The 20,647-nt window shown below is 36.9% G+C and overlaps 1 protein-coding gene across 1 annotated transcript; it reads left to right on the forward strand.

Moving 5' to 3' along the window:
* The first annotated feature begins 3,757 nt into the window (after positions 1-3,757).
* LOC113006894 (5-hydroxytryptamine receptor 3C-like) lies at positions 3,758-19,552 on the forward strand. The gene is given in 15 exon segments (XM_026143135.1): positions 3,758-3,858; positions 4,257-4,381; positions 4,384-4,487; positions 4,723-4,930; positions 5,222-5,407; positions 5,548-5,735; positions 10,280-10,343; positions 11,169-11,332; positions 11,636-11,680; positions 11,962-12,068; positions 12,691-12,860; positions 12,983-13,146; positions 13,903-14,113; positions 18,313-18,522; positions 18,699-19,552. Coding segments are annotated over 15 exon segments (2,331 nt in total). The 3' UTR covers positions 18,983-19,552.
* Positions 19,553-20,647: the final 1,095 nt, after the last annotated feature.

Consider the following 20,647-nt stretch of genomic DNA (forward strand, 5'->3'; position numbering starts at 1 on the left):
GTGGTGGTCAGAGGGCCCGGTGGCGCCAGTGTCCGGCAGCCTCCCCTCTGTCAGTGTGCCCCTGGGTGGCTGTGGCTACAATGTAGCTTGCCTTCACCAGTGTGTGAATGGGTGGATGGCTGGTTGTTTAAAGTGCTTTGGGGTCCTTAGGGACTAGTAAAGCGCTATACAAATACAGGCCATTTACCATTTCTTGGCTTTTAAAAAAACACACCAGGTGTTTCATCAGATTCGAGGTGTTACATCCTTTGCACAGTATCACCTTAAAGCACTTCTTGCAGGCTGCTGAGTTTGCATCTTTTGTTGTGAAGTACAGCCACACTTTTGACCGCTTGGCCTTGGGCGTTTTTAATCTGTAGCTCTGCTCTAAAAGAACGTACGTACCTGGGCCCGCCTACTATCCTTGGAAAGGTAAAATGATTGGCTAGAATCCAAAGTGTATGACATCTCAAGAAAAAAATGCACAGAAATAAAGCACCGAAATGTGCGCTGCTTTTCAGTCTGGTTACTACCGTTTAGAACCGGTGCCACACCGGTATCCATCACTAATCATAATGAAGCAGTTTATTTCAAGTTGTAGATTCAAGCTGTTATTTATATTTTTGGCCACCAGATGTCAGCCAAGAGGACTGTGTTGAAAAATTTTGCATAATGAACCCTTTGTCAACATAAACTTCAGTAAAAGTATTGGCCACAAACAAGAATATCAAGAACAGGTGTGTGATTACACCAGGTGGGTGGAAACAGAAGACAGGAACCAGAGGAAGGCCCCACTTTTGCACCAAAACCAATTCATGGTTTAAAACTTTAAAAACAATTATGATGAGTAAACATTTATGGTATCTAGCAATGAGTTTTTCACATCACTGCAGAAGAATTGTGGGAGGTTTTGCCTGGAATATTTCATTTTTTCTGGACTGAGCTGTAATTGGAAATAAAAATTCATTAAATTCCAAATTATTTCTAAGAAGTACGAGATTGTTGAAATTGTTTTATTGTGAAACTCATATTGCAAACCAAATGCTGCAACATAGTTTGACTCAATATTATTGTACTGTCTCATCAGCACTTTGCATTGCTTGCAAGGCGAACTGCTGTAAGCCAAACGAGCCCACCCTGGTTGGTTTGGCCACAAGTGCCAAAATGAATTCAATAAATACATCATTAGACCATTAATTACATTTGTGATTAATAAATTAAAATAGACAAAAATAAATATATAAATAGTTAACTAAAAATCAGGCAATTTCATTTAAAACATTTATGAAATGATTCATTTATTTCCCAATTTAATTAATTCATTAATGACACATTTAATTAGTTATTCAGTTATTTATTTAATTATTTATTTTCAGCTTACATAAACACTGACTGCCACCAGACACAATTCACTTATATCTGTTGGGTTAAGTTTATTTCGCTGTTTTATTTGTTCCTGAGCAAATTAATATTAAGAAGTATGCATGCATTGTTATTGTATATAACTTAAACCAAGTCTGAAAAAATAGTAGACAAAAAAACTTTTTCAATAAACATGTTATATAAAATGATAAATAGCTTGGCTAGTAGGAGGTTTTGAAACCAAACACCACCTGTTTCTCACAGGTTACTCTTATTTGCTTGTGATCAGCCGGTGTGATACTGACGTTGCTGTGGTCAGTCTTCACCATTTTTTGAGTCACACACTGAGGTACATTACATTACCTGTGGTTTATCTGCACTTTGTTTCAAAACACATACAGCCAAAGCAGTCGCTCTGCCTTTAGTTTACCCTGCTCCACATCATTTGCCCGTGGTTTGTCCTCATCGCGCTTTGTTTAATGAGAATATGTATATCTTGGCCATGAAGGCTGGAAATTTGGAGCTGGTTTCCCAGAAAAGCTGCAGACTCTGAAGTCATGAAAAGGAATCTTCTGGTCTTTATGTTATGAAGTGTAACTAATAGGTAATGTACATAATAACTAATAGCAATAGTGCATCTGTTACTTTAATGCAATGTTTTACTGCTAGCTATTATTAATAAAACATCTTGATTATACTTCCTTTTAATTATACGGGGTCCTTCCATCATCAAGCCAACCATGATCGTTATATATATATATAAATTTCTGTTTAACCAGTTGGTGAAAATTCAATTCAATACTTTATTTTCTCACAAGGAGAAATTAGTTTAGCAGCATGGACAAAAAAAGACAACATGCATGGGAACATAATTAGACTCAATATTATTGTTCAACTGTTTCATCAGTTCTGTGCAGTGCTTACATGGTGAACTGTTCTGTGCCAAACCAACCTGCACTGCTGGACTGTCTGTCTCCAGTCTTTGAAGTAAGTGACATATGCCCCATGTCGGCCCTTTCCTCATGCTGTGTGGGATTCTAGGAGTGGTATGTTCACCTCTTTGAAGATGAGCTTGATATATAATTTAATGAGAGTATATACAGGCCGCAACATTTTCCAGAACTGCTTTCTAAAACTCTTCAAGTGTAGACAAATTACTGAGAGAAAAGCTTCATGATTTTATAAATAAATATTACATATGTTCGCAAACATGGCCAAAGCCTTGAATGTGAGTGTGAATGGTTTTCTGTCTTTATGTGTGAAATGTGTGTTCTTTGAATTTGAATGTTATGTTCTAAATAGACTTTAAAACACACATTGTTATTGTTTTCCTGGAGTTGATCTCAGGTGTGGTGCTTGCATTTCCATGGTCAAGAGAAACCCCTCCACAATAGCCAACTGTGCGATATCCAAGTCTACCTTAAGACTGCATGAAAGTACTGGAAGTATTGGACTTTGAACATTTTTTGAACATCTAAAAAAGGCCAGCAAGCTTCTGGGATAAAAATCTTTGGACAGATGAAACCAAGATCAACCTCTACCAGAATTATGGCAAGAAAAAAGTACGGAGAAGCCGTGGAACAGCTCATGATGCAAAGCACATCATCACCACATCATCTGTAAAATACAGCGGAGGCAGTGTGATGGCACTAGCGTGCATGGCTGCCAGTGGCGCTGGGACACTAATGTTTACTGATGATGTGACACAGGACAGAAACTGCCAAATGAATTATGAGGTGTTCAGAGACATAATGTCTGCTCGATTTTGGCTTAATGCATTCAAACCGATTGGGCGGTGTTTCATAGTACAGATGGACAATGACCCAAAACATGCAGCCTAAGAAACCCAGAAGTTTATTAAAGCAAAGAAGTGGAATATTTTTGAATGTCCAAGTCAGTCACCTGATCTTAACCCAAGTGAGCATTTCACCTGTTAAAGACAGGCCCACAAAAAAAAACCAGTAACTGAAAGCCTAATGGCCTGACAGAGCATTAAAAAGGAGGAAACCCTGGTGATATTCATGAGTTCAACACTTCAGACCGTCATTGCCAGCAACGGGTTTTCAACCAAGTATTGGAAATGAATGTTTTATGTTCAGTTATTTAATTTGTCCAATGACTTTTGAGGCCCTGAAATGAAGAGATTATGTTTAAAAATTCTTAGTTCAGTTCCACTGAATTAAAGCTGAAAAACTGCACTTCACATGCATCTGAGTTGTTTCATTTTAAATTCATTGTGGTAATGTCCAGAACCAAAATCTATCCAAATACTTATTTAGCTACGATATGTAAAGTAGTATGATAGTCCTATAAGTCCCATAAAGTGATTTAAGGGTTTAGATTTATATTTTGTAAATGTGATGACTACTCAGACCTGCTCTTTGTGCTGACACCAATTTTATTATTTTAGTCCTGGATGAAAGAGTTCATCAGTTGGGACAAAGTTCAGTTTGGTACTGACCTCCTGCATCTCCCCAGAACCAAATTCTGGCTTCCAGATATTGTAATCACTGAGTTGTAAGTATCATCATACAAAAGCTCATCAAACTGCACAAGTATTTTCCAAAGAACAGGAGAAATGTTGAGATAACCTCTAAATAAATAAATAGTTTGTTTAATTGTTTATTAATTCTTTGAATAGGGATATAATTTATTAAAACTACTGTACACTAGGTTTTGGTAAACAATTGTGCATAATTCTGCACGAGTATTTTGAGTCTTCAGAAAACTTTTCTTTAAAAGGAGAGATGTGGAGATAACCTGTGTTTTCCTTACTGTCAACTATTATCATAAAAATCTTTCCAGTATTTAGACCTGTTAAGCTTAGGTTAATAGGTAAATGAATAAATATAATTGTATACTTTAAATCTTTGGGTGCCATTCTCTCACTTCACACATTTGATCTGGTCTCGCAGTATGGAGGAAAACAAAACACCACCTACTCCCTACCTGCATAGCAACAGTAAAGTGGATGATGCTCAGCCTGTCGAAGTTGTCGGTTCCTGTAACCTTGATATCTACACCTTCCCCTGTGACATACAGACTCTACCATCGGTGAATGGGAGCTACTGGATATCACCTTGGATAAAAAAACAGAGAATGATACTGGCAGTGATGGTTTATGTGTTAATGAGCTTGAATTTTATGTAAGTTGATTGTAACTATAAACTACTATAAATAGTCAGAGTCAAAAGTAAGCAAATTTATATTGGAAATTTATTTTCATTTTTAAAAAGTTTTTCTTGTATAAGTCAAACACACCTAAAAATATGAATTCAATTAAAACCAGAATTATACAGTTATATAGTGAAGATACATGTACAGGTAATGACAAGACAGCTTAAGGACGCCTCTCATCTCTTCTTTTCATTCCTTCCACAGCTCAGATTGAAGCGCCGGGCCATTATGTATATGGTAAACCTCTTGCACCCAAGTTTTCTCATCGCAGTTGACCTCTTTAGCTTCCTGCTGCCTCCACAGACCGTGAACAGGTATGCTTTCAAGATGACCCTCAGCCTCGGCTACACTGTCTTCCCGCTCATCATGAATGACCTGCTGCCAGTCACTGGAAACACCACACCCCTCATAAGTCAGTGACACTCAACAAAAAGTCTACAGTGATTTCTTAAAATTACATTCTTACAAGAGTGTCTAAAAAAATTGAGTGTAGATAAAAAATAGAAACCTTGCTTGTAACGTCTACACTTAATGCCTACAGCATGTATTGCTCTTCCTTCATGAGCATGTAGGACAATTAATGTGGCTCAAGGGCAAAATTACTAAAAGTGTTTATTGTAGTTTACATATATTTAGTCGATTAGACTGTGAAATTGTAAACCTTTGTTTCTGGGTCTCAACACAGACCGTTGTCTCTCTGTAGCCGTGTTCTTCTCTATCTGCCTGGCTCTGATGGTGGCCAGTCTGCTGGAAATAAACTTCATCGCCAACCTGCTGTGTGGGTCTGCTGACTTCTCTCTTGTCCCTCGCTGGAGCTGAGTCCTCGTTCTGCAGTTTCTGGGTTTTCTTGTCTGTACAGCTCGATTGAATAAGAGATCAGGAGCTTCAGGTATGTAGTTTATATTTTAACAAAAACAACTGAATTCACGGAGTAGTTGAAACTCATTTATTTTGTCATGAAAAGTTGTAAAAGAAGAGAATCACACTGAAAAACTAAAGCTAAAAAATATTTTTCCTGAATTAACTTAGAAGTAGACCTTAAGACCACAACTGCCATCTGAATAATGAAGCCTCAAGAAACAATGGGGCCAGCAGTGAAGGACAGGGCTGTGCGGGAACTAAAGAAAGTGGGCAAGGACCTCCAGGACATCCACCTGCAGGTCAAGCAGCAGCAGAAAGAGAACCAAGGCTCGGAGGAGTGGATCCAGCTGAATCCCGCAGAAAGTCAAGCCTTCGAAGCTTCTATTCATCTTCATCTCGCTGCTCATGCATGGTAACTAAAGTTCGTATAACATGCTAATACACATTTATTTATGTTTCTTATATTATTAATTCAAAATTGCAAAATCGATGTCAAAGAGCCAGATTATAACACCTATCAAAGGATAGTGTGACATTTTTGGATTTTGACAGTTAACTGGACTTAAGATAAGATAAAATACCTTTATTAGTCCCACAAGGGGAAATTTCATGTTAAGGCTGCCAACCTATTGCACGCAATGGCGGCGCCATCTTACCTTTCCTTTGCAGCTCAGTACAGCTCAACTACATCTTCAATGCTAGAGACACTTAAGCCATACTTTTACATACTGTACAAGATAAAGAGCATAAAATTAATCTTTTCTTTCAGGATAAGAAAGCCCAACTTCTAAAAACATTTCTCTAGCAAGATATTTTTAAGTACCTCATAGTAAATTCTGAATCAATAATGTTGATTTCTATCCATGCTATCCATAAAAATGTTTTTATAGATCAGAGTGTAAGTTTTGTCATTAAAAGAAATTCTGTACAGCAGAAGGTCAAACCCATTAGTTACTTTCAGTTAAATTCAATTCAATTCAGTTTTATATATATAGCCCCAAATCACAACAATTGTTGCCTCAAGTTGTAAGGTAAAGACCGTACAATAACACATTAAAATGATGAAAGACGGTGCCAGGCTCTTTAGTCTCTGGAGTTTCTTTTCATATGAAAACATCTGAGGTTTGAAATGGTAACTGTCTGGTTCATTTTATGAGACAGAAGACAAATATGCTCAAAGTATATTTTGTTAAATTTATTAAGGGTTAAAGGTTTAAGTTAAAAACAGTGCTATGTCTCTTACAGGAGACTGAAATGAACAAAGAGCACCACACCCAGGTTGCATACGCTTTTACTGTGTGTCATAAAAACACAATGTTAATGTGATTGGTTGAAACAGTTGAGGGTGTACCACGGTTTTAGACTTGGTCCTCCCTTTGGCTTGGGTCCATCCCTCAGGTCATCTTCCACCCTGTATGGAGCAAACATCTCTTGTCCTCTGGCTAGGCTAGCAGAGGTAGATTTAGACCATGATTTATACAGTTGTTTTCTTTTAGGTTTCACAACCCACACCCAAATCCTCAAGACGGGTCTTCTGTCTTGTGTCTGTTAGCATCACAGTCCAACAGTCTAAATCCAAATCAGATTTGAATGTGTGATGTCAGATAAAGCATAAATGTGTGATCGAAATTATGAGCTAATTGTGAAATATAAAATAATGGGGTTAATAATGATTAAAGATAAAAAAATAAATAAATTCTAACATAACCAACAGGTTTCATGTTTTCTGCATAATTTCTGTTGTAGGAATGGGGAAACGAATTTACCAAGTGGGACCCAGAACAGTGCGGCTGTAGTCGGATTTAAGTTCCACGAACAAATCTCTGGGTACCAGACATTGTAATCAATGAATTGTAAGTCCCATCAGCAACTATTCAAAGATTACAATCCGTGTATATTTTATGTTTTTGTAAGATCTTGAGAACTAGAACTGAAGCATTATTAGCTCATAAAGACCTAAGTAGCAAAAAAAATTAAAAAATGTAAAAAATGCAAGTGAGAGTTTTTTCATGAGAGAAGACAAATATGCTCAGATTATACGTTTTCACAATTTATTATCAAACGGTTAGAATTTCAGATTAGTTTTACATGGTGCGATGGACCTCTGTCTCTCTGTCTCAGAGACAACCAGCCACACACAGGCAGCAAACACTTCTATTGGTGGGCTCACAGAAACACAACGTGAACATGATTAGTAGAATCAGTTGAGGGTGGTCTGATATCGGCTCATGTTTCTTCTTCTGCACCTCTCTGGACATTTCCTTACATGGAGATGACCCTATTCCAGGCATCACTACCATTACCATGGCAACCCCTTCTTGTCCTCTGGTCAGGCATGTACAGTTAGAGAAGAGGAGAGAGTCAATTCCATTTCCTAACACCAGATATTACAGCCCTGTTTTGGTGTAGGAGAGTCAGCCAGTTTTGTACCTTCTGGTGCCATCAAGAGTCCAGGCAGACCATCCCCCACAAATTCCTCAGAGAAGAAGTCCTCTCTCTGTTTATATCTGTTATTAGTGTAACAATCTAAATCTCAAATATTCTACAATACATATCTGTGTGTAGTAAATGATAAAACAAATGTGTAATGCTAATTATGAGGTAATTGTGTAAGATACAGTAATGGGGGGACATAAGCCTTAAAAATAAAAAATAAATAAATTCCAACAGTACCTGAATGCTGTTGTCAGAAAATATTTGGGATGGGACTACAGCTACTTGCACTGAAAATAAAACAACGATAAAAGGGTGGATGGGATAATTTAGTGGCTTGTTGTTAATACTCCTATTAATATTTGAATGTTTTTGTCATCCAAAATGTATTTAGTCATGAAAATAAATTGAAAATAATTTGTGAATATTTTAGATACATCGAATAGGCAAATATTCCGCAAATAATTTGGAGTGAATCTCCATGAATCTGCGAATGCTGCACTGCAAATAGGCAGGGGTCGACTGTAGACGTAATTTTAATGATGTAGATTGGTTTTATTTAAAATCCATACTGCAATAAGGTCAAAACTGTGAAGCACTTCAGAATGTGTTTTAAAAGCAGCTGTACAAATAAAGTTATTATTACTATTAACAGGAAAACAATGTAAACTATCACACAGAGGATTTTATGTTCTCACAAAACTGGTGAATTTTAATTACCGTGTTATAAAAAATGACAACGCTTCACTGGTAGGAGGTTTTGAAACCACCACCTTTCTCAACGGTTACTCTCATTTGCTTGTGAGCAAAGCAGGTGTGGCACTGACGTCACACACTGACTTGAAAACCACATTAACCGTGGTTTATCGACACTTTGTCTCAAAACACATACAGCCAAAGCAGCTGCCCTGCCATGCCTAGTTTTTCCTGCTCCACATCATTTGCCCGTGGTTTCTCCAAATCCGCCAAATCAATCTTTGTTTAGTGACAATATGTATATCTTGGCCATGAAGGCTGACTTTGAGAGGGGCAAGAGTTAGTTTCCCAGGCAAGCTACAGACATACTTTTGCACTGTAGCTGCTCACTAATGCATCTGACAGCAAAATGTTTTGAATGTGACAATTCTTTAAAGAAGATAAATATTCTGTAGTAGTTTGAAGACAAACTTCTCAGAACGGAAAGAATACAATTTCACTTGGAACATCATGGTAAGAAATATTCTTGTCTTTATGTTACTAATAAGTAAAAACTGCCTTTTGTTTGGCCTCTGCGTTCTGTTTGTCTCAATCAGCTTCTTTGCTCGGTTACATACTGTTAGTAGCCGGCTGCTATGTTTTAGAGGTCCCAATTTATGCTAGTGACATGAATGTTTACTTAATTTTGAGTAATATCCTTAGAGCGTTTGAAAATGGGTACATAGATAAGAATTGATATTCAAATATTTTTAGCATTTTTGGGTGCATATACAATCATAAAGCATGCTCATCACTCAAAAATAGGAAAAGAAAAGGCTTTAGCAGAAGAGTGTTAACAAGTGTAAAATGACTTTTATGCAGTAAACGCTTGTTTGATGAATGCGGAAAAAAACAACATGAAGTATGGTTGCTGAATCTTATGGTAGTTCAAATTTCTTGAATAGTCAAGTTTTTTATGAGACTGAAAACATTTATAATGTTGTGATATCCTGAAAACCCCTAAGCATATTTCTGTATTTTCCTGATACTATCAGTAATATGTTTACAAAATGTTACCAGTTAACGAAGGTAATTTTGCAGTTTTCCTGCAACTTAAGAATATCATTGATATAATGTCATGTTACAGTGCAGCACTTAACCCAAGTAATCTAAAACATGAATATATAGTTGTAACAGCTCTTATACATATAAAAAACACTGAGTCAATGACCCAGGTACCCTAACATGAGTCAGCAAAGTAAAAGTAATCTCTGTGTCCCTTGAGCTCTCGCACTCTCTCCTGCCTCTGTTGCCTGGGTTTCATCTATATCTGTCTCTGTGTGTTTCCCATACTTCCTGTTTTACTAAGTTAGTCTCCTGTCCTGTGTGCATCATGTTCAGATTTGCTTCTCCCTGTCTTGTTATTTGGATCACACTCAGCTGTGTTCCCTCCTGTGGTGTGTTCCCTCGTTTGCCCATGCCCTGGTTCAGTTTGAATGGTTTTTGAATTAATTGTGATGATTTTCTTAAAACAATAAAGGCAGTGTTACATTAAAAGTGAAAAACATTATTTTCTGTTTTGTCTTAAATAAAAATATTTATTTCATATCTTGAAATATCTGATTCTACTGTTGGGGATAAGTATCAGATTTTTGAAACAGACGAAGAAAAAGAAGAGATGTAATCATTAAAAAACACTTAAAATGCCACTAAGAATCTTTACAGGCATTCCTCACCACTTGCACACCACTGAAACTGACAACCTGTTTTGATGTAATTTTAATGTTTTTAGTGCTGCCTGCTGAAAGTAAGACCTTCTAAGCTTCTATTCATCTTCATATCTCTGCTTGTGAATGGTAAGTACAGCTGCTAAAATGTATAAAATGAATCAACTTGATTTGTCTTAAAAATGTATACACATCTTTTATGTGATTCCTTGATTTACATTTTTAATCAATTTTTGAGTGTTGATTTTCTTACAGTTTTCATTCAAGTCAGTTATCCAAAATACTAAAAAATATGCAAATGATTGTATGCATGGTAATGGTTCAGCATTAGAACTTTTTATTTTGTCTGTTAATCCAGGGTCATGACTTGTTTATTTTGTTAGCATAACTCACAATGACAGTTTAGCCAAAACATGTCCAAATCACACATTTAGTCAGAATGTGTGTTCGTGTCCACATTTTAAAGATTTTCTATGGCTGGATTAAAAACAAAATATTCAAAATCTTCGGAAATCTGACCACTGAATAAAATCACGTTTAGATTTAGACACATTTAGACTGATCATGCCTCGTTTGTGTTTTTAAAAATGAGGCATGATATTTAGATATTAAGAAAACTTGCAATAAATTGAGTGGGACTTTTACTGTAATGTTAATCAATGTTTACTCTGTACTCTGTTTTCACCTAAATGTAGGGTTGAAAAACATTTTGATGAAAAAATTCAAAATTGCACAAAACATTACCAGTCGTAATTGTTCATCCAAACCGAACCACTGTATACATTGAGATTCAGGGTTATGGTTCTTCATTTCACACAAATGTTTATGTGGGTTTCTGATGCTTTGCTAGGGCCATTTATTCATTTGGGGCAAAAAAACATATCTGCTCCTAGATAGTGAAGCAAATGTCAATGTATATAAATCATAAGGGCACATTTCTTCTATCCTTTGTAGCTCAGTACAGCTCCACCTTGCTGAACTGCTCTAACCCTGATTCACCTTCAATGCTGGAGGCCCTTAAGCCAGTCTTCAACCTGAACGCCATTCGACCTGTGGTGAACATAACAACCGTCACTAACATTGGCATTTCTATAACTGTGTTTGGCATTTTGGGAGTGGTAAATAACACCTTTATTAACTTAAAATCAATTCAGTAATGGTCGCATGTGCTTTTCTGCATACTGTACAAGATAAAGAGCATAAAATGGTCAAAAGAAACTTCTCATGAGAGGCTTTTTTAAAAATGTTGTCTCCCTCTCATTCCACATATTTTTAATTTGAGTTTTAAATCAAAATGAATAAGTATAATACATCTGAACATCAATAATTAAGACAAATGAATGATTCAGTTCAGTATGTGCTCTACAGACATTAAGGTTCAGTAAAACTATCCAGTTATGGATAAAAATCTTCTTTTTCAGAATGAGAAAGCTCAACTCCTCAAAACATTTCTCTGGCAAGATTTTGTAAGTAGTTTCTTCATAGTAAGTTTTCAAGCAATAATGCTGATTTCTATCCATGAAAACGTTTTTAGGGATCACAGTGTAAGTTTTGTCCCAAAATAGCAGTAGAAGGTCAAATCCACTAGTGACTTTCAGTTTAGTACAGTTTTATTTATATAGCCCCAAATCACAACAATAGTTGCCTCATGTTTCTTTACATTGTAAGGTAAAGACCGTAAAATAATACAGAGAGAAAGTTAAAAAGAAGAAGGACGGTGTCAGACTCTTGGGTTTCTTTGTTGCAGAAATGGCAAAATGAATTTACCAAATGGGACCCAGAAGAGTGCGGAACTAGTCAGATGTCTGTTCCAAGAACAAATCTCTGGCTACCAGATATAATAATCAATGAATTGTAAGTCCTATCTTCAACAATTCACAGATTACAATCAGTTTCTTTTTTATGTATTTTTATGATCTTGAGAACTAGCCCTGAAGCATCATTAGCCAATAAAGAGCTAACTCTGCTAAGTAGGAAAGAAAAAATGGAGAAAGTGCATACAAGTGAAACTACAAAGGTACAGTTTATGTGTAGAATTTTGTCAGAAAACATGGGGCTTGTGACTCCAGTTGGTTTCATTGTACAAAAAAAAAAATCATAATGGCATGCACAGGACAATAGAGCAGCTTGGTAATCAGAATCAGAATCAGAATCAGAATCAGAATACTTTATTGATCCCTGGGGGAAATTATTTTTTGTTACAGTAACACTGCTATCCGCTATATAAAGGTATAATCCTTATCATCTGCCTCCTATAATATTTAGCAGACAGAAAGAAGCAGATAATTTAACAATAATAAGTCACTTATTATTAGGCTGCACGTTTCTCAAGTCTTTGATCTATTATCATACCTGGTTATCACTTCTGGTGAAAATCAATATAGGCTACAGTCCAGTTTAAGCTATTTCTCCATACATTTTCCATTTCTTCCATGTAGATATCTGACTTCAATTAATGTCTTTTATCTTCCTGCAGCATGGATGAAAACACAGCTCCAAAGGTGCCATATGCCTACCTGCTTTCTGATGGTACTGTAAGTGATTCACAGCCTATCAAAGCCATCACCTCCTGCAAGCTTGACATCTACTTGTTTCCATTTGACATTCAGAACTGCACTTTATCATTCAACTCATACACACTCAAGAGTAAGTATAACCACGAGGATGTATCACAAGCAATCCTGGTGAATTGAGTGGATTAGTCTTTAAAGCTGTTTTTTTATTTATATGTATATGGTTTTATCTGACTTTGACTGTTTTCCATGCAGGTAATGCTTTGCAGCTTTACCTGAAAGAGACTCCAGAGAGGATGACTGAATACTCTAAATCTAGGATGGCAACTATGGGTGAATGGGAATTAATTGGAATTGCAGCAAAGAAATACACACTACCATCTACAGCATCGGGCTCTTACGATGAAATTCGCTTCTATGTAAGAAACTGCATTGCACTGTAAAAATGTAATGTTATTGTATGATTTACTTATTCATACTATAAGAAAACAGAAGACAAGTTCTTTCAGGAAGTAGAAGAGTTTTCTCTTCATTACCATTTGACTCTATTGTTTGTATATTTGATAGGAACCTAGGATATATTGCTTCATGTATATAAAGAATTTGGGTGTATAGTTGCAGTTTCCCATATGGAAAAGATATATATAAATCTTATAAAGTTTGTATCTGTTTTGTGTGAAACTTGTATGAAAAGCATACAAGAGTGAAAACAGATATAAGGTCCCTTGAAAAATTATATAATGAAACTTGTATGTTTTGGATACTTACTAAAACAATATATGAAAGTAATGAGAAAGTGGCCACTTTCATGAGTAAATCATATAAGCCTTACATGATTCACTATATGAAGCAAGCCAAATCTGATGCATGTCTTTTATAAGTTTTTTCTATTTATTTTCCATATGGATTAATTGCAGTTCAATTGTTTAGTTACTAATGAAAAGAAACTTCATTACCTGCTGCCACAAGTATTCTGATCATAACTAGTTCTCTACCACAGTAAACAGATTGAAAGGCTTTGTTTTACACACTTAAGATGGGGAAACCATTTCACAATTAAGTTATATCTGCAAATTTATGGGCCTTGTCATTTAACTATTGTATATGTATGAGGTACTGTATAATCAAAGCACAAAGAGCTATGTGAGATTAGTTAAGTTCTCACTTTGCTGCAGATCTCATTGCGGCGCCAGGCCATGCTGTATGTAGCGAACCTCCTGCTCCCCAGCTGCTTCCTCATCACTGTGGACCTCTTCAGCTTCATCTTACCTCCCAATGATGCTGACCGGTCTTCATTCAAGATGACACTGATCCTAGGCTACACCGTCTTCCTGCTCATGATGAATGACCTGCTGCCTGCCACTGGAAATGCCATACCTCTCATAAGTAAGTTTAAATTGTCTTGATTGGTATACACTTATTCCCAATGTGACTCTTTGGCCCAAATACAAAAGGGTATACAAATACAAAGTGGATGGATGACTTGTTTGGAACGTTTGTGAGGATAAAGAGGATAAAGTTCTCTCCAAACAATAAATCATCCAGCCATTTTCTTTAACTTATCTAAAGTCAGGTCAAATGGACAGCAGCCTAACCAAGGAAACCCCGAACTCCCTCTCACCAGCTGCCTTCTGCTTATTAGTGATGTGTGGATCGATCCTGAAATATCGATTCCTCCAATACCAATCATGTATGTTCTAGAATCGATTCTCACATTAAAATATCGATATTTTAGTAATTTAGGGTAAATATGTAGTTTATCATTAACAGGAACACAGTGGAAAGAAACTATATCATTCAGATCGTTTACATTCAAAGGAACTACTTCCTCTTCCGCCTTTCATAGTCATGTGCGAAATACGGCTGTATAAATGTCTCGCAGTCCCTTGGCGGGCGCACTCACAGCAATGGCTGAGCGTAATTGTGCGGACGTATTTTACCTCCACAAACAGCTGAGACGTGGTTTGCGATACATGTGGCAAAAAAGTGAGGTGTTGTGGCCATACTTGCCAACCTTGAGACCTCAGAATTAGGGAGACGTTCAAAAGGGCTGTTTTGGGGTGATAAATACATTTTACAGTGTTTATTTATCGGATAAAATACGTTAAATGTCACCGTTATTATTGGCTGGCCTGGAAACAGCGGGGGTGTCCAAATTCAGAGGCTGCTTCCACCTGAGGACCCGGCCTTCGTGGTCTAAAGAAAGCCAGGTAGTACATCACGAGTTCCCTTGGTGGAGTGAAACTCTGCCGTCTGCTCCTTGCTATCTAAAATATAACAGGGCGCTGACGTAAACTCTCGACCGTCTCACACTTTGTTTAATTAGTTTTCTGTTTAACGTTTATTCAGCTGTGTGAAAACCCCGGAGGAACCCTCCCGAGGGATTAATAAAGTTAAATTTAATTGAATCTAATCTAATAACTTTAATCTCAGCCAAACCGATTTACTCACGAACAAATAAAACACTGAAAAAGCCTAACAATAACATTTTTAAGTTAGCAAAGTGACTTATATATCATGTTTAACCCGAGTAGTGAAAGACCGCGGGGGTTTGAAAACGATGTGTCGATCGGCTCAGATATTTGAAGTTTACACAGCTTCTCACCTGAAAATATGTTTAAAAAAAATTTGCGACCCAGAAAGGGAAATAAGAGTAATATTAAACAGAGGTGTGGACTCGAGTCACATGACTTGGACTCGAGTCAGACTCGAGTCATTAATTTTATGACTTTAGACTTGACTTGAAAAAATGTTCTAAGACTTGTGACTTGACTTGGACTTTTACACCAATGACTTGGGACTTGAATTGGACTTGAACCGGTTTACTTGAAAAGACTTGATATTTTACCCCAAATATAAAATTTAACATGCATATTATATAGAGATTGAAAATGTGACGTCATTCACGGGTAGAACCGCAAAGGATTCTGGGAACTCGTGGCAATCGGTACTAGCGCACGCAGGCTTTCAATTGAAATCAGTCACACAGCGATAAAAAGAAACACAAAAATGTCAAGAAGCTGTTGTATTATTAACTGCAATAGCCGGTCGCATGACAGCCACGAGAAGCTGACGGGTAAAGAGATCGGTTGTTATCGGATTACGTCGTTGAAGAGAAATTGTTCGAGCCATGTTTCCGAAGTAACAAAGACGCGACGGGTGGCCTGGATCGCAGCCATTCAAAGACCAAATATAACGTCCCAGAACACTCCAGCTCACAGGTTAGTCTGCTCCAAGCATTTACACGAAGGTCAGTCTGCTGTTGTAGTTATTACGTATTTTATCATAACATAATTGTTGATGTAGGTTACAAGCAAGTCTGGCGCTGAACAGAAATTGTCGCGCTATGCTCCTTTATTTATTGTGCATAAATAGTGAATTGTCCTGACACAATATTGCGTTTCGCTTCTGTTATTATGGTACATTGACAAAAACATATACTTTTATTCACAGGATAAAACAGGTTTTTTGTATCACTAATTGCCCAGTACGATTACAGCATACAATATTATTGTCACTGCTACATTTCTGTGATGCTACCAGAAATTATTTCCACTGCTAATTAATTACCGTTGAGCTCAAAGGTCCTATTAATAAACGGTTAATGAATGTGTATTTATGACGACAATTTGTGAGACTGGTAAACTTATGATACGTACGATGGTCTTTCGTTCTACACGGTGCATTTCAAGGTCCTGCACCCATCCGTCGGTAAACTGTACCTGGGCTTGTTGCAGTGACCTGAAGTTACTAAACTTCATGAGTGTATGCACTCACTCCAAGAACCGTATAATTATAAATATGCATATAAATATGCTAAGATGAGATAGCTGACTTCATCTAACTAGCAAATGTTGTCCAGGCTACGTTGGTGATACAGTTTTTTTTAATGTGTATGATATTTTTGTCATGCGATTTTAAAGCCGGTCCTACAACCGCATCCAAGAATAACATGCAGCTTATCTCAGAACTGTCGGTGAAAACTATTCTTGGAGCTAGGTTTAATTGAGCTGCATTTTAAAGAGGTGCAATTTCACAATTTGTGTATATTTTCTAAGTTCACTATTTTGTCATGTGTTGAGAAAAACACAGATTTTAAAATTACATGGTCTAATATTTACATTTAGCATATAACTGCAACATTATTTTTTCATTTTGTTTTTTTTAAAGACTCGAAAGGACTTGAAATTCAAAGTTTCAGACTTGTGACTTGACTCGGACTTTTACACCAGTGACTTGAGACTCGACTCTGACTTGCCTGACATTACTTGAGACTTGACTTGAGACTTGAGGATAAAGACTTGAGACTTACTTGAGACTTGCAAAACAATGACTTGGTCCCACCTCTGATATTAAAACTAAGTAGCTGCCATCATTGTTGGAAACTGGAATTGGCTATGGATTCTGCAATATGGTTTTCACTTTTGTTGCCTGGGTGGAAAATCGGGAGAAATTCGGGAGAATGGTGGCTCCGGGAGATTTTCGGGAGGGGCACTGAAATTCAGGAGGGTTGGCATGTATGGTTGTGGCAACATCACTAACCGTGTCAAACACCTCAGAGTAAATCATATCACAGAATATGACGAGCGTATGTTGAGACGAACTGAAGAGGAGGACAGGGACAGGTGCTGCTAGGGCAAGACAGACGTCTCTCATGGAGTCCTTTAGTGCTGCAGGCAGGCAAGGTGTTCAAATAGCGCACAACTTCAGTTTTTTATTTCTATATGATGAACCCTGCATTATTAAGTGATAAGAACAAGTAATCTGATGTCCTGTAATCATTATGACGCTATAATTTGAGATACAATAAATAAAACAAGCTTTTGTACAAAGTATCGGATCAGTATCATCGATACCACCCTGAATATTACTTGGTATCAGATCGGAAAGGAAATCAATGGTATCGCACATCACTACTGCTTATCCATGGAAAGATTGAGGTATTCCCAGGCCAGTCACGAGATTAAATCGCTCCAGTGTGTCCTGGGTATTCCGGGGGCTTTCTCCTGGTAGGAGATGCCCAGCTGGAACAGTTTACCCAGGAGGCAACTGCCTCAACTAGCAACCTTTCAATATAGAGGAGTAGCGGCTCTATTTTGAGCCCCTACCAATTGACTGAGTGAGAGGCCATCAACCCACTGAGAGCTAATTTCTGCCATTTGTATTCACAATCATTTGCTTTTAAAATATTTCACAATAATAGTGGTAACAAGATCAGGCCTAGATTAAAAACCTTGTTGACGTTTCTCAACAACAACATAACATTTTGGACACAACAATTTACCGACATTAGGCATCAATTAAAATGTTAATAATGAGATTAAACAACAAGTATGTCTGGTATCAATTAGTGATAATACTGAAAATGAATTGTCTAATCAAATAGTTGCACACATCCCTACAGTTAAACATTATTAGTTATGCAACACTCTTTACAGTGAGCTGAAGGAATGTATCTCTCTCTGTCTTCCTCCATCTCCATGTCCTTTTTTTAGTTTTAAATGTTTTTGTCTGGATTTAACTTGTATTTGTCTGTAAAATATTGGCATTAATTATTTCTCTACTATTATTATTATTGTTATTAGATGTTTTCCTTTCTATGTGCCTGGCTATGATGGTGGGCAGTCTACTGGAAACTATCGTCATTACAAACTTCCTCTGCGGTTCCTCTAACTATTCTCGAGCTCCTCGCTGGATCAGAGTGCTTTTTCTTAAAATCCTGGGTCGACTAGTATGCCTTCCTCCAAAGCCCAGAGATCGGAACGACACAGTGATCCAAAATCCAGTCACACAGGGTAGGAAACAAGATCAGGATATGCAAATAATTAACAAATGTTAAAGCTGACATAATCTTCTGACTTGTCTCCGCTCAATAGAAATGCCAATCTATTAGATAGAATGTCGGGATGAGCAAGTTCTTAAAAAATGACAAAGCTGACATAATTTTCCCTGTTGTTTTCTCTGCAATACAAAATGCCAGTCTCCTCTCCAGTGACAGAGGAATCCAAGACTCTGGAGCAGAAGGGGCCACTGGGTGAGGACAAAACCCTGCAAGAGCTGAGGAGCCTGGGCAGAGTCCTCCAGGCCGTCCGCCTTCAGGTGGAGCAGCATCTGAGCAAAAGCCTGAGCACAGAGGAATGGATCCAGATAGGTTTAATCATAGACCGCCTGCTGTTCATCCTTTACATCATCTTCATAACAGTCAGCTTCATTACCATCATCATTATCTGGGTGGTTTCATACAATGCGGCCTAATTTAACTTTTTAGCTTGTCTGTTCTTTAAACTTTAAACTTTAAACTTTTTGCATTAACTTTTAGTTTTCAAATAATATTTAACATCACGCCCACAATGAGACAGGGAAAGCAAAACTGAACATAACACAGATGGGACAAGATGCTTTCAAAATAAATTAGGAAGTAACAAACACTGAGACCAGGACTAAGACAAATGAACTTGGAGGCTTGGGAGGCAGAAAGGTAGACAAACATGGATTCAAAACTGACTTCCAAAAGAAACGCTGAGGACCAGACACAGACGAGACTGGGAAGAGAACTAACATAATTTCATAAAGAACTAATTATTGGAAACACAGGAAATAACACCAGAAACAAAACACCATAAAAATAACACCATCTCTCAAAATCAAAAGTAACAAAAGGTCCAAAATGAAAAGCTGAAAATACTGGGTCAAAGATCCAGGTCCATGACATATGTCAGTTACAAAGGGTAGAAAGACCGAAGCTGGCATACATTAAGCTGCTAATATATACGGCGTGACTTACAAACAGCTAAATATCGTTTGACAAAAATTAATATTTTATGTGTTAAGTATCAATTACTTGTTGCCTTTACCTTTATTCTATTACTTACTATTAAGAATTTCTGATCTTGTGTAACTAGTATGCTCTTTTGTTTTGTATCTGTGTGAAAATATTAAAGGTCTTTCTCACATTTTCTTTGCTGTTTGTTATTTTGTGTTTAATTCAAAAGTTAGTGGTAAATTTCTGTCTTGTTTAATCTTAGAATTAAAAAGACCTTGACTTTAAAAGTATGGCATTACTAGCATGTCATTATATTATTATGAATTATTATAATAAAAAAGCTGTCACTCTTGGTCAGTTAGTTGTCAGTTTTGCAGTTTACAATTAATTTTAACAAGCAACTGAGATGGAAAAAGTGCAATACTTGCTCAGATTGTTGTTGTTTTCTTTTGTTTGGTTGAGTTATGGAAGTGCATGGAAGCCTGTCCTCTCATCTCTGTTTAAAATACATGAATGGATGGTGTAATTGATTAAACAGCATTTAAAATTCCACTACTGGTGTCCCACTGATTAATATCCTTTGGAATTATAAAGAAATTCAATTTAAATACAAAAAGTAAAAATACAATGCCATTTGGAAAAGTTAACTGCAGTTCACTCAGTACATTATATTTAGCAACATGAAGACAGACAGCTTCTCATTAACAGATCTGCAGAGTATGCGCATCTAGAGAAACCCTCACACCCATCCAACCACACCTGGGGGACAGCGTGTTGAAGGAACTGGGTTGGTCGTTGACCATCTATTAGTCATGAATCTTGTCTTCTGTCTGCTTTATAACCACTGTGTTTGGCTTCAGATGAAATCAACAGATCAGTCACCTACAGAGTTCATCTGGTTAAAAAAAAGGATTATAATATGCTGAATTTATTGATTTAGCAAGTGTTTACAATATTCAAAATGTTACTTTTCTGTGTTTCATTTCACACTTGCCTGACTAGTAGCTCCAAGTTTAATATATAATTTCATTATGAACCTGATTATCGGGGTAATTTGAGCCTTCCAAGAGTTCTACATCATACATCTTTAATGACTTTTAAAAACAACAAGTTAGAATTATTTTGGATTTTCTCTAATCCACACAGGGTTAAGAGTA

Source organism: Astatotilapia calliptera, chromosome 15, assembly GCF_900246225.1.
Source record: "Astatotilapia calliptera chromosome 15, fAstCal1.2, whole genome shotgun sequence".
NCBI classification, from domain to species: domain Eukaryota; kingdom Metazoa; phylum Chordata; class Actinopteri; order Cichliformes; family Cichlidae; genus Astatotilapia; species Astatotilapia calliptera.